This window comes from Lepidochelys olivacea, assembly GCF_965140295.1.
Source record: "Lepidochelys olivacea isolate rLepOli2 genome assembly, chromosome: 17".
NCBI lineage: Eukaryota > Metazoa > Chordata > Testudines > Cheloniidae > Lepidochelys > Lepidochelys olivacea.
In genome coordinates this window covers 136,809-156,367 of record NC_140427.1, presented here as the reverse complement: position 1 = coordinate 156,367, position 19,559 = coordinate 136,809, and the positions used below count along the sequence as shown (strand labels likewise).

Below are 19,559 nucleotides of genomic sequence, written 5' to 3'. Positions count from 1 at the left end.
CTGGAAGCCTTGCTTCCCCGGGGTCCGGAACACCCTGGCAAATCGCCTTAGCAGGTCCTTCTTCTCTCACCGTAAGTGGTCCCTCCACCTAGAGGTCATCAGGACCATCTTCCAGAGGTGGGGAACTGCTCAGATGGACCCATTGACTACCAGGCAAAACAGAAAATGCTACCAGTTAAGTTCCCTGCCAGGTCTCGACAGCGGTTCACTATCCAATGCCTTTCTTCTATCATGGGCAGGCAACCTGATGTATACCTTCCCACCAATCCCACTCATCAACAAGGTCCTCCTGAAGATAAAGACAGACTAACCGTGAGTCATTATGATAGCCCCAGCATGGTTTTGCCAGCATTGGTTTGGCATGCTCATGGATTTAGCGGCGGCAGCCCTTTGGACATTTGCCAACCACCCAGATCTGCTCTCGTGGGACCCGAACCTTGCCTCCCTACTAAACCTGACAGCATGGATGCTGTATGGCTAAGCCTCGAGGAACAAAACAGAAAACCCTCCACCAGAGCAACTTGGCTAAGTAGAAACAATTCACCTGCTGGGCATCTGAATGGAACTTTTCTTCAGCTCAAGTCTTTTTTTACAATCCATTCTGGAATACCTGCTCCATTTAACGCACCAAGGTCTGACACTCATCAGTCAAGGTGCACCTGGCAGGCATATCGGCTTTCCACTCTCACATCCAAGGTAGATCAGTCTTCTTACAAGCAATGATGATGGACCTGCAGAAAGAGTCTTTCAAGGCGTATAAAGAATCTCTTAAATGCCGCAGGTCCATGATCCGGTTCCCTAATGGGATCTCAACCTGGTCCTTGCCAAGCTCACTGGTCCTCCCTTAGAGGCCCTTGCCTCCTGCTCTCTCACATCTTTTGTGGAAGGTCGCCCTCCTTGTAGCCATCACTTTGGTGAGACGAATCTCCAAGATTAAGGCCCTGACCTCAGAATCCCTCTGTTACGGTGTTCTACAAGGACAAAGTCCAACTGTGCCCCAACCCAGCCTTCATGCCAAAGGTGGTATCGCAGTTCCATGTCAGTCAGGGTATCTTCCTGCCAGTGTTCTTCCCAAAACCATAAAATTCCAACAAGGAGATGTGTTTGCATATTCTGAACATCAGATATGCCCTGTCCAACTTTGAGCCAACCAAGCCCTTCTGCAGGTCTACTCAACTTTTCATTGTGGTGGCTGACAGGATGAAGGGTCTCCCAGTGTCATCTCAGAGAATTTTCTCCTAGATCACCACCTGCTTGTGGATTGAGCTACCACTGGAGGGACTCAAGAACCTGAGGAGAGAGCACGACCAGTCTGTCTATATGGTCCTGGTTCGGTCTGCACACAGGGAGGGTGGGTGGGACAGAAGGAGGGAACAGAATTGGAGAGAATATCCCAATTCTACCATGCTTAGGACCCAGTGGTCTGAAGTTACTTGAGCCCAGGCATGGTAGAAATGGTATAGATGGTTCACAAAGGGAGGAGCAGGATCCGGGCATTGAACTGGTGCTCCATCCTTGGGCGCACCTTCAAAAGTTTGGCTTTGAGCTCAAAGGCTGCTTAGCTGAGCCCTAGCCCTGGCCGAAGGAGGACTGAGATTGGTGCCTCCTGTTACTCCTGCCGTGCTTCCTAGCAGAGGTCCCCAGTCAGGACATCTTTTTGTCGCACTATGCCATCACGCAGCAGGCTAGAGATGATGTTGTGTTTGGTAGAGCAGTGCTTCAGTCTACAACTCTGTGAACTCTGGCCCCTCCTCCTGGGGACTGCTTGGAATCACCTACTTGGAATTGACATGAGCAATCACGCAAAGAAGAAAAAACTTTTATCTACCTTTTGTAACTCTTGTTCTTTGAGATGTGTTGCTCATGTCCATTCCAAGACCCATCCGCTTCCCCTCTGTCGGCGTAATCCGGCAAGAAGGAAATGAAGAGGCGGCGGGTCAGCAGGGCCAGAGCTCCACAGCCAACCCGATGAGTATTGCTAGGGAAAAACTTTCTGACGATTGTGCATGCGGCATGCACGCACCTACTTGGAATGGATATAAGCAACACATCTCGAAGAACAACACTTAAAGAAAAACCTGTTTTTTCTTTGAGATGTGTTGGGTCATGGAATGGATATGAGCATTCTCCTTCCCCTGTGTCGGAGTTCTGGCAAGAAGGAAATGAGAGGAGGGGCACAGCGGTGTCCCTTATACCAGCGCATACATGGGCGATTCCGGATACCACTGGGGGAAAAGCTTTAGGCACCAGTGCATGTGGGGCACATATACACCTGACATGGAATGGACACAAGGAACACATCAACAGTTGAGACAGGCACGTAACCATTTTTGGAAGTATTTGCATTGTACTGTAGCATTAAGCAAGTGTTGCTGTGCTCAGAGACAGACAAACATTTCCTGTAAAATAGCCACAATTATACTGATCATGAACAAGTTGGGAGTTAGCTAACATACCACTTACAAACCATGTGAGGACTCTTCCTTTGTTTCTTTCAGCATAAAATTTACAATTGGGCAAGGCAAAGAAGGAATAATTGACTTTACTTCAGGATCTGAACTGCTCATAGCCAAAGCCAAAAATGGCCACCTTGCTGTGGTAAGTGTCTTCTGTTGTAAGAGTTTGCACTGCTTGAGAAGGAAAGTAATTAATCTAAATGTGTTTAGAAAAGTGGGTTTTAAATTATGGTAGACTTTGTTTTATACAGCATCCCTGACACACGTCAAGTCCCCTACACAACACGGGAAGCATTTGCATCCCAACCTCTCTCCCATTCTGAGACATTTGAGGGCAGCACACTTCTTTTCCTGCAATTACCAGAAATTGTTCAGACCTGGCCATGCTGCTTCTCTACCTGTAGTGGTGCAGCTCAGTATTCCCACCTTATCTGTTCCAAACCCACATTATAAAGTGTTGTTTTTAGAGCAGCAGTAAGAAAAAATCCTTTACCCCAATCTCAGCTCCCCTCTGGGACTGAAATAGCCATATTGCGGCTTGAACAGGACTACTTGTCATACTCCTCCAGATTTGTTCCCCTCTGCTATCATGTCACAGCAGGCCAAATGGAGCAGTGTGAAGGCTCCATCTGTGAGACCCCCTTTCAGGAGCCACAGAAAGGGGAGCTCTCCCATATTTACAGCACAGAGGTCCTCACTGTGCCAGCTGAATAGAGCTGTCTGTTCTGCTGGTTGGGGTCCCCAATGTGCAAACATGCTAAGATTCCTCAGTGGAGGAACCCAGCAAATTGAACAATCCTTTCACGTCAAAGACTCTCCAGAGGTAAGTCCAAACCCATTGAATCTAAAGTCTCCATCCCAGTTTCAGACTGGTCAAGAAGTCAGTCCCAGAAGGGAAATAACTTTCCACCCCTCTCCCCCCTAAGGTGGAACCATCTAAGATAGCAGCCCTACAGATTGGGGTTTTGAGGAGGGCAAGTGAGAGGAGAGTTACTTATTCACATAAAACAGAAGACTTTACATAACAGAATTGTTGGAATTTGGCCAGGACACTGAAACCAGCATCCCTTTTCTGGGCTATGGACACCTTCCATAGCCCCAAGTGGTCAAGGCCCCTGTTTGCTCTTATGCCTATATGATAACGTATCCCAAAATATTTTATGATTTTCAATCCTTTGGGACTGCCCATAGTGTTTGCCAATTAAAAAAGTTTATGTGGACTCAGTTTCTACCACATGGAACAAGCAAAGCAGATCTTCCTCCACTGATAACCCTGGTAGAAGTTCCAGGCTACTGGGGTAAACAGTTGGGAGTCTGCATGAGATTTAAGAAATACTGTCTCCCTGACTTCCTGCACTGGCAAATTGGTGCGTTTGCTTCCTGATTTACAGAATCTGGCTGAACTTGTTAGATCAGGACAAGTTCTTATTTATTCTGCATATCATACGGGGTAACTCTGCTCCAGTCCAGACTTCAGTATCTTCATGGGGTAATTGTTAAAAACGTTAGCAGTATCTTTGTTTCCATTCCACATTCTAGATTCTTTGCCTTTCTCCTCTTCAGGTTGCTCCTCGTTTGAATTCTCGATGATAACATTTGTCAGCAGGAAGGGATCTGGATTGCCTTTTATACAAGTGGCTGGACATAGTGGCCTGAAGTCTTTTTTTTTTTTTTTGCTGCTTTGCTCAAATAGTTACCAAAGAACTACACTTCCATAAAACAAAGTGAAAACAAGAGAATGTAATCTGAAACTACCCCAAAAAAAGCACCTTCTCTTTCCCCCTCCAACTACTTGGGTCTGAGTTTGTTTCCATGTACTCAGCTGGCGTCAGGGGGTGTTAAGGTTGTCAGAGACCAAGCCCTGAAGTGAAATTACCAGCTTTTTCTCATCTGTCCTGATACATACATACGAAAGCATGATCATAAGAAATATAAAGTGGCAGATCTGTATTGGCCAACTCAATAAAGTGCCAGACTTTATCATCTGAGAACATTTTATGAAGAATTTTGCTTTGTCACTTTCTGATGCTTTGTATAAAAATAGTAAAAAGCCATATTATATAAATGAGTAAAACCCTGTAAATATTTTTTAGCTCAGTGGGTGAGTTGCACTATAAAAAGCAGAGAGTCTATGGGAACTTTTGAGCTTTTTAAAAACAATTATGGAGGTAATGTAGCAACTGTACTCTTTTAAAGCACTCTTCACGTGGAACCTGCCTTCCAAAGGTGTCCCCTTACCCTTTTCTTCTTGTACTGTAATGCCTGTTTCTTATGCCTAAACATGTGCATAAAAGACTGCCTCCTTTTTGCAGACACACACAACTCTTCCTCCCTCCCCTCCACCTGAAAGAGCATGTGTGTTTATTGGTCCTGGCCACATGGCTGGTATTGGTGAAAGATTCACAAGTGACCTGTTCTGTTAAAGCCCTTGGTCTCTCTGCCCAAGCTGCTATTTGCTGCAGTTACTCAGCAGCACTGCAGGAAAATCGCTGCATATTGGCAGGAGTACCCAGGCGTTTGCAGTCTCAAACACACCCAGGGCTTAGACATAGCCTTCCACAAACAAACACTGTTTTAAATGGAAACAGGTGGTTTATTCATCCCCACCTGGATTACTGCTTGGCCACATGGTGCCTGCACTTTGTGGAATCTTGCCATTAAATTCCATGCTATATCATTTTACTCTGAACTGTGTCTGTTAAAATATTCACCAAAACTGCACCAGGGGAAGAGCACTACTGAGAAAAAAAGCACTAAATATGAAGGGTTTGTTTGTTTTTTGTTATACATAAATTTAGGAGGAAAAAGCTTGGTGGTGAATGCTTTCTAGTAAACAGCTGAATCACAGTGAGATGCAACTGCCAGAGTCAACATTCTCCTGGTAAAGATAGGCTGCAAGGCACCATGTACTTGCCTTCTTTGGGGCAGAGCATGCCTTCACAATTCCATCTGTAATCATGGGACAGTGGCAGGCCAAACATGCTGCCATTGGTGTGCAATGAGCTCACGCTAATACTTTTTTTCTACTTCATGTGCTATCAGATAAACACTGCCTCAAGCATGTAATGCTGTACACCCTCTAGTGTATATACTATATTAATGCTGTATACACTCAATGATGTAATCCCAAAAGTCTGCTCAATAAACTTTTTTTTTTTTTTTTTTACAAAAAAACTGAAGCTTTATTTGAGTCATTTTTGTTTATTGTTAAGCATTTCTACTAAAGGCTATGTAACAGGTGAACTAAAGTGAGTTCGTTAGCAACTACCCTAAAAACAGTAACATTCTTACCTTCTAATGCTGTGCCTCTAAAAGTATCATCTGGTAATCTTGTTGTGCCTGAAGCTTAACTTGTATAATTAGCGTCACTCCCCATGGTCTGTAACAATTTGACTGGGAAGGGAAGAAGTTTAGTAGTACATAAATGAGCCTAGTCCTGCTGTTGGCCATTGCATACCAATGCTGCCTTTGAACCATTCCCAGTAGGTCTCTGCTTGATGGAAGTAAAGCACCTAAGATGAGAAGCCAATCTGAGAGATGTGCAGATGAGTAAGCTGTGGTCTACACTAAAAACTTTATCAGTATAAATATATGTGACTGAGTGTAGTAAGTAAGGCAACACCCATGAGGAGTAGTTTATTATCTAACCCCCTCAGCTGTAACTAGGGGTGTTAACAGGCAGGATCTCCTATCATGTAGCTACAGCCTTTTGGGGAGGTGGTGGACCTATGCTAATAGGAAAAGCTCTCCAACCACTGTAAGTAGCATCTTCATTAAATGCTGAAGTGTAGACAAACTCTAAACCTGTGCCTTAGAGAAACATAAAACCTGTAACTAAGGAGAGGTGGGATGAGGAGAGAAAAAGCAGAATTTGTTACAATAGGCATGTTTCTCATAGTGTTCTGCAATGAACTAGTCTTAGCCCAATATTAGGCACTAGCTTTAATCACTGAGCTGGAAAGAGACCTAAAATCCCTTAGTAAAATGTGCATGTAACAAAAGTTGAGGCCACAGTAAATAATGATGGTGGCCAGATATTTATGACCTGACCCATTCAATAAAGTGGGCTCACCTGACTAACATACACATTTTAGTATAGCCAATAGCAATATTACACATCCAGGCATAAAGACTATCCCAGTTTACATGATGAAGCACTACAGGCTACCAAACAGTAAATTAGGCCTGGTCTACAATTCAGTTTTGTTGACAGAGCAGTGGCAGTGAAAACACTGATACTCTGCTACTAGTTTAACTCCACTCATACACTAACATAATAAAAAACCCTCAATGAGTGGTATAGGTCTTTTTGCAACTATGACCATGTCTACACTAAAGTTGAGCTACTCTGTGGAAAATTAAAGGTAACAAGATGGAATCTGGAGTCAAATGGGTAAATCACATGTCAATGGCTGCTTCACTTAGTCATAGCAGAGGCCATTACCCATACTCTAGTTAGACTATCCTCAGGAAGTCCATTAGATGCAGATAATTGATGAGCTATCACTTGACTACTTCATTCACAATGTAAGTATTACCAAAGGAGCAAACATTTACAACACAGGTAGTTAATATTCATAACTTCAGATACAAAATGGTGAATACATTCAAGTAGCATAATCATTCAACAAGTCAGCTTTTCCATAGACAACTTACATCCCCTAATTGCAACAAATCTTGAACAAAATATGTAACAGAGGTAGAAACAGTGATCTCCATGGTCATATCAGGCAGAACCAGTCATCAGCATTGGATGCATGCTGTCGGGAAGGGTAGTTGAAGCATGAAGGAACATATGAATCTTTAGTGCATCTGGCACGTAAATATCTTGTGATGCCAACTACAACACTGCCATGCAAGTGCGTGTTCTGCTTTTCAGGTGACATTTTAAACAAGATGCAGGCAATATTATTTCCCACAACTATAAACAAACTTGTTTGAGCAATTGGCTGAACAAGAAGCAGGGCTCAGGGGACTTGTAGGCTCTAAAGTTTTACATGGAGTGGGCTCCCTGCTTTAAAAACAAAAACAATTCTACAATTGTAAGTTCAACTTTCATGATACAGAGACTGTACTACAGTACTTTTATTAGGTGAATTGGAAAATACTATTTTTTGCTTTTTACAGTGCAAATTCATCAAAAATATAAAGTGAGAACTGTACATTGTATTGTTATAATTGAAATAAATATATTTGAAAATGAGACAAAATACCACCAAATATTGGTTGAACACTGTGCTTAATTGCATGATTGAGATTAATTTTTAGTCATTTGATAGCCTTAGTGTGTCGTAATGTTCTAATTCTGGAAAGGGCTGGTGGGAGATAGCTCTGAGGCAACAGAGAGCAGCTAGCTACTAACCCTGCATTTGTTCTAGGTAACACTTACAGGAGGTATTTTCTCCCACTGTACTTCATGGCCAGCTTCAATTTGCCATTTGACCTGTATTTCTTTCTATAGCATCTGGCAGGATCCAGGTTTCTTAGTTTATTTTTCTGACAACCCAGAATAACTTCAGCTTCTTTTCATATAGGTCCCATCATATCAGTAAGATGGCCAAGAACTTGCGTCATCTAATCCAAAAGCTTCATACAACAGCCCTGTACGCCCCTCCCCCCTGCTGCCTCCAGAAAATGGTTGAGGGACCATACTTGCAATTCTGTCTACTCATGTAAGGCATTCCTTTTGAAAGCATGCAGGGGGACCTAGGATGTCAGATGACAGTTCATGTTTGTTTTTATGAAGGAGGGGGCTGACAATATCTGGCTGGACTTGGCTGCCTGTGAAGGGCCTGTATAGTGAGATGACCACTCCTTCAGGTAAAAATCTCTCCCCCTTAGAAACACCGAGTCCCTAACCACCAGGGATATTTTCACTACTGAAGATAAATGTGGCTATTGGGTTAAATTCTGACTGTTGCCCACTAAGGAACTGTCTGGCCTCCTAATATGGAGGCCAGGGAGATCAAGAGAAGTAGATAAGGGATGGGCTGAGGCCCCTTAGTACTTGCCAGTTCTTCCACAGCTGGACCTGCTGTCCCTCTCATCACTCCATAGTCACCTGCTGGGCAGAGAAGGTGGTGAAGACAAGCACCCTGTAACACAATCTGGGAACAATGGCATTAGGACATGGCAATCAGCAGCAGCCGCTGATCACAACCACCTGTTATTTTCCCAGTCCTTTAAAGGTGGCATAAAATCCCTATCCCATTATTCAGTCTTTCCAGCATGCACAATATACAGCTATACCTTTATCTGGGGCAGCTGCAGACCTCCCAGGCATTATTTCACAATATGCAGTTCATTCTTCCGAGTCTAGCTCACCTTTAAAAAAATATATATATTTTACTATTTGATTCTCTGTGTAGGTGTGCAAGGTAAATATACTAATTTTATTAGTTTATTTCCCCTTTGGCAGTTTGCCTCATCATCCTGCTTCAGCAGCAGGAGCAAAAATGGACTCCCAATACTCTGAAAATGTTTCAAGTGGCTAATGCTCTCCTGTTCTCAAAGAAACTGGGCTTATTTGTCTCCCTATGTCACTGTCTCTCAATGTAGGCACTTGCCTGGAGCTAACCCTAGAACCTCTCTAGGCAGGATCCACATCAGAGGAGATGTGTCTTTCTCCTGGAAATCTCACCTTGGAATAACAGTATGGGGGCACCTGGTATAGAAGAGGCAGCAGGGAGAGAGGACTGGGCTCAAATGCCCCATACCACATTCTTTGGTGTTTGTATCGTCCATACTCTGTCTGGTCCCCTCCATCCACAACCTGAAGGCTGAGAGGCAGCTGAGCTCCATAGTCAAGGGGTGTGTGGCTGCTGGTGTGGGTTGTAAGGACTCAGGAGTGACCTCCCATCTGGTATGCTGCCCTTCAACTTCATTCCTCTCATGGAGATAGAAGTGGGGCTGCTTTCCCTGGAGCATGTTCTTTTCCAATCTGCTGCCTCTTTTTTCCTGCCTGAAGGGGAACCCTATCCAATCTGGGCTGCTTCTTACCCAGTGGACCTACCTTCTCCCAACTTGCTTGGCATGGGGGAGAAAGGGCATGCAGAGGCAACTCCATTTAGGATGTAATTTTTCCTCAGCCCAGCCCAACTGCAGAATCAGCTGAGCTCCCAACAAATGGAGCTGAGGGGACAATTTCCCCCAGCAAAAGCAAACAGCCATGGGACACAGCTGGTTAACATTACTGAACCACGTTTTAGTTTAAAAATCTGAAATACAGTTTGGAATTTTTCTCAGAACACTGTGGCAGCAAAGAGGGTATGGTTGAGCCTGCCTGCTGCTGTGACAGCAGGAAAAAAAAAAATGAGGGAAATTCCAGAGGCAGGGCAGTACCCCACAGCCAGTGACTGACAGATCTGGTTCTGGCTCCAAGCTGCATGCAGCTGAAGAACCCCATTGTAACAGATCTGGCACAAACAATGAGCTAACATACAGCCTGTGTTACATACACTAATGGCTCCAGTTCTTTAGAAATGGGGACTAAGTTTCAAAAGTGATCAGCAATTTTGGGTATTCAACCACAGACACCTTAAAGGGGCCTGATTTCAAAAGGGTCTCAAGTTGGGCACCCAAAATCTAGTAACTTGTGAAAATCCATCATACTATAGAAACAAGCCCTTCAAAAGCTCAGTGAGTCCATCTGAATTTCCTTTACCAAATACTTACTAGTGTTTAAATGTAAGCCATCCTGCATGTATTTTTTTCATTCCCACTATTGCCCTCCCCCCTCCTTTGAAGTGTTCAAATTTTCCTGCTACTTGTAATGTATGAAAGTCTACTCTAGCTAATCCAAGTATAAAAGAGGAACTCACAGTAATATTTGGCATTTTTTAATTTAGGTTTGTTTTATTTAAGTTTAATGTTAATTCCATGCTGTGTTTCAGTAAGAACAATACAGATTCTGTATCTGTGGCTCCAGTCAGATATCCAGTAGTACAAATTAGCTTCAAGTTACACATACTGAACAAAAGAGGTTGAGCGAGCGAAGGGGAATAGGGATGGGGAAGGGAAAAAAAATATTGAACACGCATGCAGGCTTTTCAATGCCACCTTCAATGCTAACCTGCTTTGAGGAAAAGTAAAAAGTAGGCAAGAATGAGCAGCCACGGATTGTTGAACTGTTACCAGCACCATATTTTTCAGCAACATTTCAGCAGTTTGGAAACTTTTTTTTAAACAGTAAAATCACTACAATAAACGTTCCAATGCAACCTGAAACTTCAAGCTAAACACCCAATTAAGTTTAAACACTGGTATAAAATTCAGTTTAAACAATTATAAAAAAGGAAAAATGCCACCACATGCGCCCTACAGTGCGATAACAAATCTCTCCCCTAAAAGTCTAATGGCTTTCAGATGTAATATTCACTTCTAACAATAATCGTCACATCTGGCAGAAGACAATACAGTAATGCTGAAAAAACCTTTATGCAGTCCTGTTAGTGTCTTAAAGAACCTAAAAGCTGGCACCAGTAAAATCCACAGAAATTCACTCTTGCCTTTAAGAACTTTTAAACTGTGTAAAAAAAAAAAAAAGAAAAAAAAAAAGAAACCCAATAGGGCAGGAACCTAAATTCTGAGACCCAATGTAAAAGTCAGATTTGGTGGTTCTCAGAGTGACACTGAGGGATTTGTTGGGGAGGGTGGGTGTGGTCAGAGATGGGTTCTCTTGTTGGCCTTGGTGTCTCACTGGTTTTCATCTTCCACATCCTGCAGCGCTTCTTTATTCTGTTCTTCACCTACAAAAATGTGTAAAAAAAAGTAGTCAGCTGCTTCATCATTTCCATATAGGAGCCCTACAAAGTTGCCAACATCTTGACATTGATTGTTTTCATGCAGTTTAATCATATATAGAACATACTTATAAAACCAGTTTTAATGTAAAGTCCTTCCAAGGAAAAAGTTCTGCACTCCAAACCTGCCACATTTTACAAAACACTGAATTATGCCACAGGCTATTAGTACATGTTCCCAGCTAAAAGGACAGAGTCACCCAAGAACCAATAAAGTGACAATGAAAAGATGCACGTATGAAACTAGATGCTCTCTAAAAAGGGACAACTAAGACAAAATTATGGCGTAACTGTCACACAATCCTAGTGACAACTACAACCAAACAGATCAAACTGTACTTCCCTAATAACCTCACTTTTACTATTAAAATGAAGAACGCTGACTTAAATAAAGAAATGGTGTTTAACACACTGGTATTTAGAAAATGAAACACCTACCACTCATTTTGCTTAGGCCTGATCTGCATTTGGAAATTTAGTTGGCATAGCTCTTGTTTAGGTGTGTGGAAAAAAATCCACCATCCCCAATCAACATAGCTACATTGGCAAAAGCCCAAGTGTAGATGCAGTTCTACTGGCAAAAAAAAGTCCTTTTGCTGGTATAGTTTATTTTGTTCAGGGAACTAGTAAAAGCTATTCTGCCAAAAGAACTTGTCTGTAATGGCTGCATCTCCACTGGGAGAGTTTATGAGGACAGCTACTTCAGGCAAGCCCCTTCTAGTGTAGAGAAGGCCACCTCAGTCTCAGTGCTACAGTCAATTTTGCAAAAGAACTCCACTGAAGTTGCACAGTATATTAGTTTCACCAAACAAAATTGGTATGAATATATTTTCCAACTTTGCAACTCCAATGCAGGAAAACAAGCCCAAAATCGTGGACTTGAGGTTAAAGATCACATTTTAGGCATTTTCCCTCTCTTGCTTCTTTTTTATGCCAATTAGTTTGGAGCTATACACCTGGTCCGTAACATGCAGTGAAAAACCAGTTTTCATTTGAACTGTTGCCTATGAATGAGGTCTAAACTAGTTGTCCCCTCCCACTCCCCCAACTAGAAGCATGCATGCCATCTGTCTATGCCTTTTCCTGAAATCCAATGGAACTACATAAAGTGAACAATTCTAAACATATGTAAGCAAATGCTGCAACATGTGAAAGGGTCAAATCAATTGATGAAGTAACTAAGGTAGATCTTTTTCTACACAACTACTCTTAACCACAATGAAACAGTTCTGCCTCCAGGGACAACATATAAACAGGATTATCCATTCACAGTTTGCTGTAAAATCCAATCAAAGCACTCAAATGACATTTGGCTTCCAATCAAAATGCCCGCGACGGGCATCTCCAGATACAGGATTAGCACTAGGTATGGGATTATCACAATGTAAGGGAGGTTTTGGAAGATGTAGCTTAAAAGACCTACATGTACAAGAAAACACCACACAAAATTATATGACAGATCCACTCAATTTAAAGAGAAAAACAGTAGAAGACCTAACCCAGGAAGATGGTTAATATGTACAGAAGATCTGAACATGCTCTAACAGGCATACTTAAGCAAATACTATAAAACAGACCAAAGTGAAGTACTTTTCATGCCCAAGTATTCTTAATATCTATCCAGTCCAGTTATAAAAATGCCCAAGTCAGTTTGGGTCAGTTACATTTGATGCAGGGTAGGGGAGACAGGTCATGAATGGGTAGAAGAGTGCTTAGCCTTGGAATGGAGTCAGATACAAGCAATTTATCAGCTGCAGGATAGTGGTATGCAAAGCATCATTAGTGACAAGAGGAAAACTGAAGTTGAAGAACTTCACTGAGCCATGATGAGGACTTACAAAGTAGAGTTTTTGGGAAATGAACAGTTGGACTTTCCTTTAGGAATCTACATAGCAGGAAAGAAGGGGAAAACAGAAATCATATGAAAGACAACATTACAAGCATGAAAATAAATTAACAGCTTGGATATGACACATGGTTAAAAGATAGGAGATGGACAGCTGTAGAAGCCCAGTGACATCAAATGTTAAGGAACAGTGATAGAGAACCTACAGAATTCAATCAAAAGTGAACAGAAGTAGTTAAAGCCAAACTATAACTACAGTTTTATTGGGTCTTTGATTTATCAAATAAATTAGTAGTTATATAGTAAAATAAAGGCCCACCTTTTCAATTTTTTTAAGACATTTCTCAAATGTACACAAACAGGTGTATATACATTATGCTTTTCATATACATCAGTGCCTATATTAAATGGGTTCACAATGAATAGGACCCTACCACATTCATGGCCATGAAAAACACATCATGGACCATGAAATCTGGTCTTTTTGTGCTTTTACCCTGTACTATACAGATTTTACAGTGGAGACCAGCATTTCTCAAACTGGGAGTCCTGAACCAAAAGAGAGTTAGTTGCAAGGTGATTTTTAGGGAGTCACTGTATTGCCACCCTTACTTCTGCACTGCCTTCAGAGCTGGGTGGCCAGAGAGCAGTGGCTGTTGGCTGGGTGCCCAGCTCTGAAGGCAACATCCCACCAGCAGCAGTGCAGAAGTAAGGGTGGCAATACCATACCATACCATCCTGACTTCTGCGCTGCTGCTGGCAGCGACTGCCTACAGAGCTGGGCTCGCAGTCAGCAGCTGCTGCTCTCCAGCAGCAGCGCAGAAGTAAGGGTAACAGTACTGCAACACCCCACCTCTGCCTATAACCTTGCGAGACCTCCACCCCTCACTCCTTTTTGGGTCAAGACCCCTACAATTACAACACTCTGAAATTTCAGATTTAAATAGCTGAAATAATGAAATGTACTATTTTTAAATTCCTATGACTGTGAAATTAATCAAAGTGAACCATGAACTTAGTAGGGACCTAACGATCAAATATTATCAGTCCAAAAAAACCCTGATTTTACAGAAGTTCTAAATTTAGCATAGTTACTAAAAATTGTATTAATTTTAGAAAAATCAAAGTCAAAGTAAGAGACCTTTATCAGCAACAATTATTCACATTAGACTGGGCTCTAGGGGGAGGAGGAAGGCCGCACAGCTGGGCTCTGAGGGGAGTGCAGGTGTCTGGGGGCACCAGACAGCCCCCTTCAGAACCCCCTCAAGTGGAACTGGGTTGTCATAGGGATTTCTTTAAGTCTACACTCCTGGGGGAATCTTTTTTTATGCTCTGTGTGTTGACATTCTTGTTAACATATTTTGAAATAAATTACCAAAATAATTGAAACTGGAGTGATTATACTGTGTTACTTTGACGAACATATGCAGAATTTTAAAATGTATGCAGAATTTTTAATTTTTTGGCAAAGAATTCCCCCAGGAGTATCCTGTTTGAGAGCATCATTTATGCATCCCAGGATCATATTAGCTCTTTTGGTCACAGTGTCACATTTAGTGGATTATCCACCACAATCCTCATCTTTTTCAGAGTCACCGCTCCCCAGGATAGAGTCCCACATCCTGCAAGTATGTTCTACATTCTTTGTTCTAGAACACACATTTAGCTATGTTAACACACATATTTTGCTTGTGCCCAGCTTACCAAGCAATCCACTGAATCAGTGACCTGTCCTGTTCATTATTTACCACTCCCCCAAATTTTTGGATCTGCAAACTCTCACTGATGATTTGATGTTTGCATGTAGGTTATTGATAAAAGTGTTTAATAGTGCAGGGCCAAGAACCAATATCCACTGGACCTCACTAGAAACATCCCTTTGATGATTCCTCATTTATAATTATATTTTGAGACCAATCAGCCAATTTTTAAATCCATTTACTGTATCCAAAATTAATCTGACATTCTAGTTTTTAATTAAAATGTTGTGCAGTACCAAGTCAAACATCTTACACAAACCTAAGTCTATTACATCCATAGCAAGACTAATCTTCAGGAGGTGATTAACGTAACTAATATTGGTCTCCCATGCGGTTCTGAGTAGCAACCTCACATCCCAATGATATCTGTTGCTCTGCTCATCAAGAATCAAAAAAGTGAAGGTGTATTGACAGATAAGAAGGATGTGGATAAACTGGAGAGAGTCCAGCGAAGGGCAACAAAAATGATTAGGGGACTGGAACACATGAGTTATGAGGAGAGGCTGAGGGAGCTGGGATTGTTTAGCCTGCAGAAGAGAAGAATGAGGGGGGATTTGATAGCTGCTTTCAACTACCTGAAAGGGGTTTCCAAAGAGGATGGCTCTAGACTGTTCTCAATGGTAGCAGATGACAGAACGAGGAGTAATGGTCTCAAGTTGCAGTGGGGGAGGTTTAGATTGGATATTAGGAAAAACTTTTTCACTAAGAGGGTGGTGAAACACTGGAATGCGTTACCTAGGGAGGTGGTAGAATCTCCTTCCTTAGAGGTTTTTAAGGTCAGGCTTGACAAAGCCCTGGCTGGGATGATTTAACTGGGAATTGGTCCTGCTTTGAGCAGGGGGTTGGACTAGATGACCTTCTGGGGTCCCTTCCAACCCTGATATTCTATGATTCTATAAGTAAGGCATGTCTCAAGCAGCATCCAGTGTGGTTACTTGCCGGGGGGGGAGAAGGGGAAGGAGAGAGAAGAGGCAACATACTAGTAACTGTATTGTTAACATATTCTAGCATACTAGCTATCACTACAGTGTTTCTTTTTGAAAAGATCAACAGTCCACTAGTCAAATTCCAATTTTGTAAATATAGTTTGCTGACCTGAAATTTCCCATTTCAGTTAGAATTGTGAATATAATAATTTTTAAATAGCTTACGCACAGACAACTGGCTTTTAGCTATCCTGTTTAATAATAATCTCATTGCTTTCCTGGTGTTTCAGTTGAAAAAGAAAAAAGTCAGTTGGAACATCAGGAAAAGCAAGCTTGACTATGGCATGGAGCCAAGGAAGCAGAAGCCCAATACTTGATTAGGACAAAAAACTGAAGATACTATAATGAATAATTTGCATTGGCAGGGAGAGGAACAAAGTGACCTACTGTAAATAGTCTTTCCTATCTAATTTCTATGTATTCTACTGAACACATTTTAATGAACTTGCATTCAACTAAGCACAGCTTCTTAGAATGAGACACAATGCACTGGTACCGCACAGTACCGAGGCAAACTTCAGTGCATCACTGACACTAAGCCCAGTTGGTTTCATCAAAGGGCAACCACCATACTAAAGGAACAATGATTTTGAGCACCTAATCATCGGGAAGACTGTATTTACCACTAAGTGTAGTATACTATCTGTACAGATCCATAGCTTGAACATGCATGAACTTTCTGCACCAGTTGAAATGCTCTAGAACAATGCTACTCAAAGTGGAGGTCAGTGGACCAGCGACAGTCCGCGAGCCATCGGCTGCCGGTCTGCTTGCACACTGGGGAAAAAAACTGCGGGTCCCCCACCTCAGATAGCTTGAGAAGCACTGCTCTAGAACAGTGGTTTTCAACCTTTTCTCATTTGCTGACTCCTAAAAAATTTCAAATGGAGGTTTAGACCCCTTTGGAAATGTTACGGTTCAAAACCACTGCTCTAGAAACATGTAGGAGCAGCATGTGTGCTCCCTTGTGAAACCTGAAGTTTGCACCTAGGGTTATGGGGGAAGCAGGAATAGAAGGTGGGTAGCCTGGATCTATATTAACAATCTAGCCCAACAAATGAAGGTTACTTAACTGTAACTGGAAGTTCTTTGAGATGTGGGCTCCCTATTTGTATTCCACATGCAGGTATGCATGAACACCACGCACTTGAGACTGGTAAAGCCTTCCAAGTAGCATGCCTTGGTCCACCCCTGTGCCCTGGTTCTCCTTGTGCTCTACACTGAGGGCATAAGGGGAGGCATAAACCAGTCACCTCTGAAGTTCCTTCTCTACCCCACAAATCCAGGTATGATTCAAAGCAGAGGGAAAGGAGAGCGGGTAGTGGAACACAGATAGGGACCACACACCTCAGAGGACCTCTAGTTACAGGTAAGTAACGTTTATTTCCTCATGTCCTGGTTCCTATGTGTATTCCACACATCGGTGACTGGCAAGCAGTACTCAAACAGAAAGGGGTGCAAGGATGCAGGCAGTATAGATGCCTGAAACAATGGAAACCTTAAGGTTGCATCAGCAGAAGAGGCTTGGACCAAAGCATAATGTCTTGTGAAAGAACAGCTTTCACTCCTGGTTGTCCCCTTAAAAATGTCCAGCATAGGAACATCTCAAAGAGATGGTGCTGATCCTGCCTGTGCTCTAGTGAAATGCTCCCAAGTAGGGAGATGCATCAACTGATAGCAAAGGAGAAGATAGCCAGATATCCATATAAGAGTTTGAGCAGTAAGAGTGTTGAGTAGTCAGTGCTTGGTCTGCTACAGCACCAAATAGTCTAGGTGATTTCTTAACAGGTTTTGTTCTTTGCAGGTTGAACACTAGTGCTTGCTCTGACATTGAAAGAATGAAGTCTCCTCTCCAAAAGAATGAGGCTTCAGTAAGAATATTGGTAAGTGAATTGGTTTATGTGCAACTCAGAAATTACCTTCAGAATGAATTTTGGGTGGAGGCCAAGGGGTAAATTCTCTTTATGAAACGTAGTCACTGGGGCAGGTTGACCCCAAGCTCACCTCTCCCTATTTGGCTGACATAATGGCAACCTGGAAGGCAACTTTCATAGACAGATGGAACATCAAGCACAGGGCCAACAGTTAGAAAGATGGCCCAGTAAGTGATGAAAGTAGGAGACTGAAGTAGTAAGTTCCCAGTCACACCCTTTAGAAAGCTGGCTGTTACCATGAGTAAAAAATAGAATAGCCATTACCAGAAGATGAAATGGACTAGTTTGGCTAGGTTGATATCCAATGAGCTAACAGAGAAACCATACGTCTTCAGAGTGAGGAGGTAGTCTAAAATTGCAGAAATACCTGCTGACCCTGATCACTGATTCTGTTGCACCCACATAGAGAAGGGTGATCTTAAGGTGTTGCTGCTTGGATCTTTCCATGGCTGCTTGTTCTACTAGGAATTGGGGGCACGGTGCAAGAACAAGAATATTGCCCCTTTTACAGACACAAAATGTTTTTCAACCCTTTTAGGGGTAGGTGTACATATTGCCAGTGTATGTCTAGCTGGTTCCATAACAGCTTCATTCACCAAGAGCTACCCTGTTGGGTTCTGCGGACTGCAGGATATCCAAGAGCTTCTGCTGCGTATCTTGGACTTCTAATAGAACGTGAAGTTCTACCGCCACCCTCTGCAAGAGTTCTCAATATTGCCTATAGTAATCTGGTACCAGCTCATCATCTTCCTCCTCCATGTACTCTTATGGAGTTGAGTGCCGTTGTCTAGGAGGAGAGGGATTATGTGACTATCTAGTACAGCACATGTATCTAAGGAGTGTGCATAAGGATCCTCTGGACACCAACAGGGCCAGTAAGAAGGATCAAAGCTAGTTCAGGGTGCCCCCCAAGGCACTGGGTTCCAGCAATCTCCTGGAGGGTAACCCTACTTGGGCAGAGGACAGGTCCAAGAAATACCTGTTGGGGGGGGGGGGGGGGAAGGAGGATGGTTTATCTTGGACATCCATTTCAGCCAATGGGAAGGCTGGATCCTGCTTTAATCAGTGGTACCGTCAAAGCTGGTGAGAGGAAGCCCCAGCTCACAGATGGATTAGGAAAGTAATTCCTTCTCCTTGAGGTTGTATCCTCTTCTGGGGTTTCCCTAAGAAGGACTGGGCACAAAAGCAGAAGAGATTGTGGGTCCAGGAGTGCAAAGATACCCTCTGGGATAGTATATGCCTCAGCCAGTCCAGGTGTACAAGGATCCCAGTTGTTGGATCTGTTAGATCCCATGCCATGTCAGACTTACTGGTCAGTGGTCTTTACAGGTTCAGTCCAGTACCAAGGTGAAAGAGAGAGTACCTCATTTGGAGCTCTTGGTTGTTACAGTTGTCAGTCCTTCAGCTTGTCAGAGGTCATGGCCAGCACTGGTGTTTGTTACCAAGGTTAGTATCATTGGTGCTTTACTCCTGCACATTTTCCCTTTGTGGTCGGGAGGCTTAAAAAGACTTAAGTCCTTAGGACCTGTGTGCAAAGGCTCATCCAACTTGGAAGAAGTTAGAGAGGTATCCTTCTCCTTCAAGCAGGCTTTAAGGGGGAAATCTGATTTTATGCCTGTAAAAGCACTCCCTAGTTTCATGAGACGCCCAAGAGAGTCTGTAAATCGATCTGATCCAGTCTCTGCTCCAGAGCTCATGCTTGGAGGGTGTGCTGCTTGAGGACAGCAGCTGAGGTAAACAGATTGGATCTAACTGTCTCATGGCTTTCTCCCTGAG

The 19,559-nt window shown here is 42.8% G+C and overlaps 2 protein-coding genes across 6 annotated transcripts in view; one reads left to right on the top strand and one right to left on the bottom strand.

Moving 5' to 3' along the window:
• MYO1C (myosin IC) overlaps positions 1-5,622 on the top strand; it is a 122,128-nt gene extending 116,506 nt beyond the window's left edge. For all 5 annotated transcript variants that reach the window (XM_084650750.1, XM_084650751.1, XM_084650753.1 and 2 more), the window contains exons 31-32: positions 2,499-2,598; positions 4,020-5,622. In XM_084650750.1, the coding sequence (XP_084506876.1) occupies positions 2,499-2,598; positions 4,020-4,046 (127 nt within the window). In that variant the 3' untranslated portion in view covers positions 4,047-5,622. The remainder of the gene's footprint in view (positions 1-2,498; positions 2,599-4,019) is intronic.
• Positions 5,623-10,281: 4,659 nt separating this feature from the next.
• Positions 10,282-19,559, bottom strand: part of YWHAE (tyrosine 3-monooxygenase/tryptophan 5-monooxygenase activation protein epsilon) — a 56,908-nt gene continuing 47,630 nt past the window's right edge. The window contains exon 6 of the mRNA XM_084651023.1: positions 10,282-11,203. Coding sequence (XP_084507149.1) covers positions 11,151-11,203 — 53 coding nt within the window. The 3' untranslated portion in view covers positions 10,282-11,150. The remainder of the gene's footprint in view (positions 11,204-19,559) is intronic.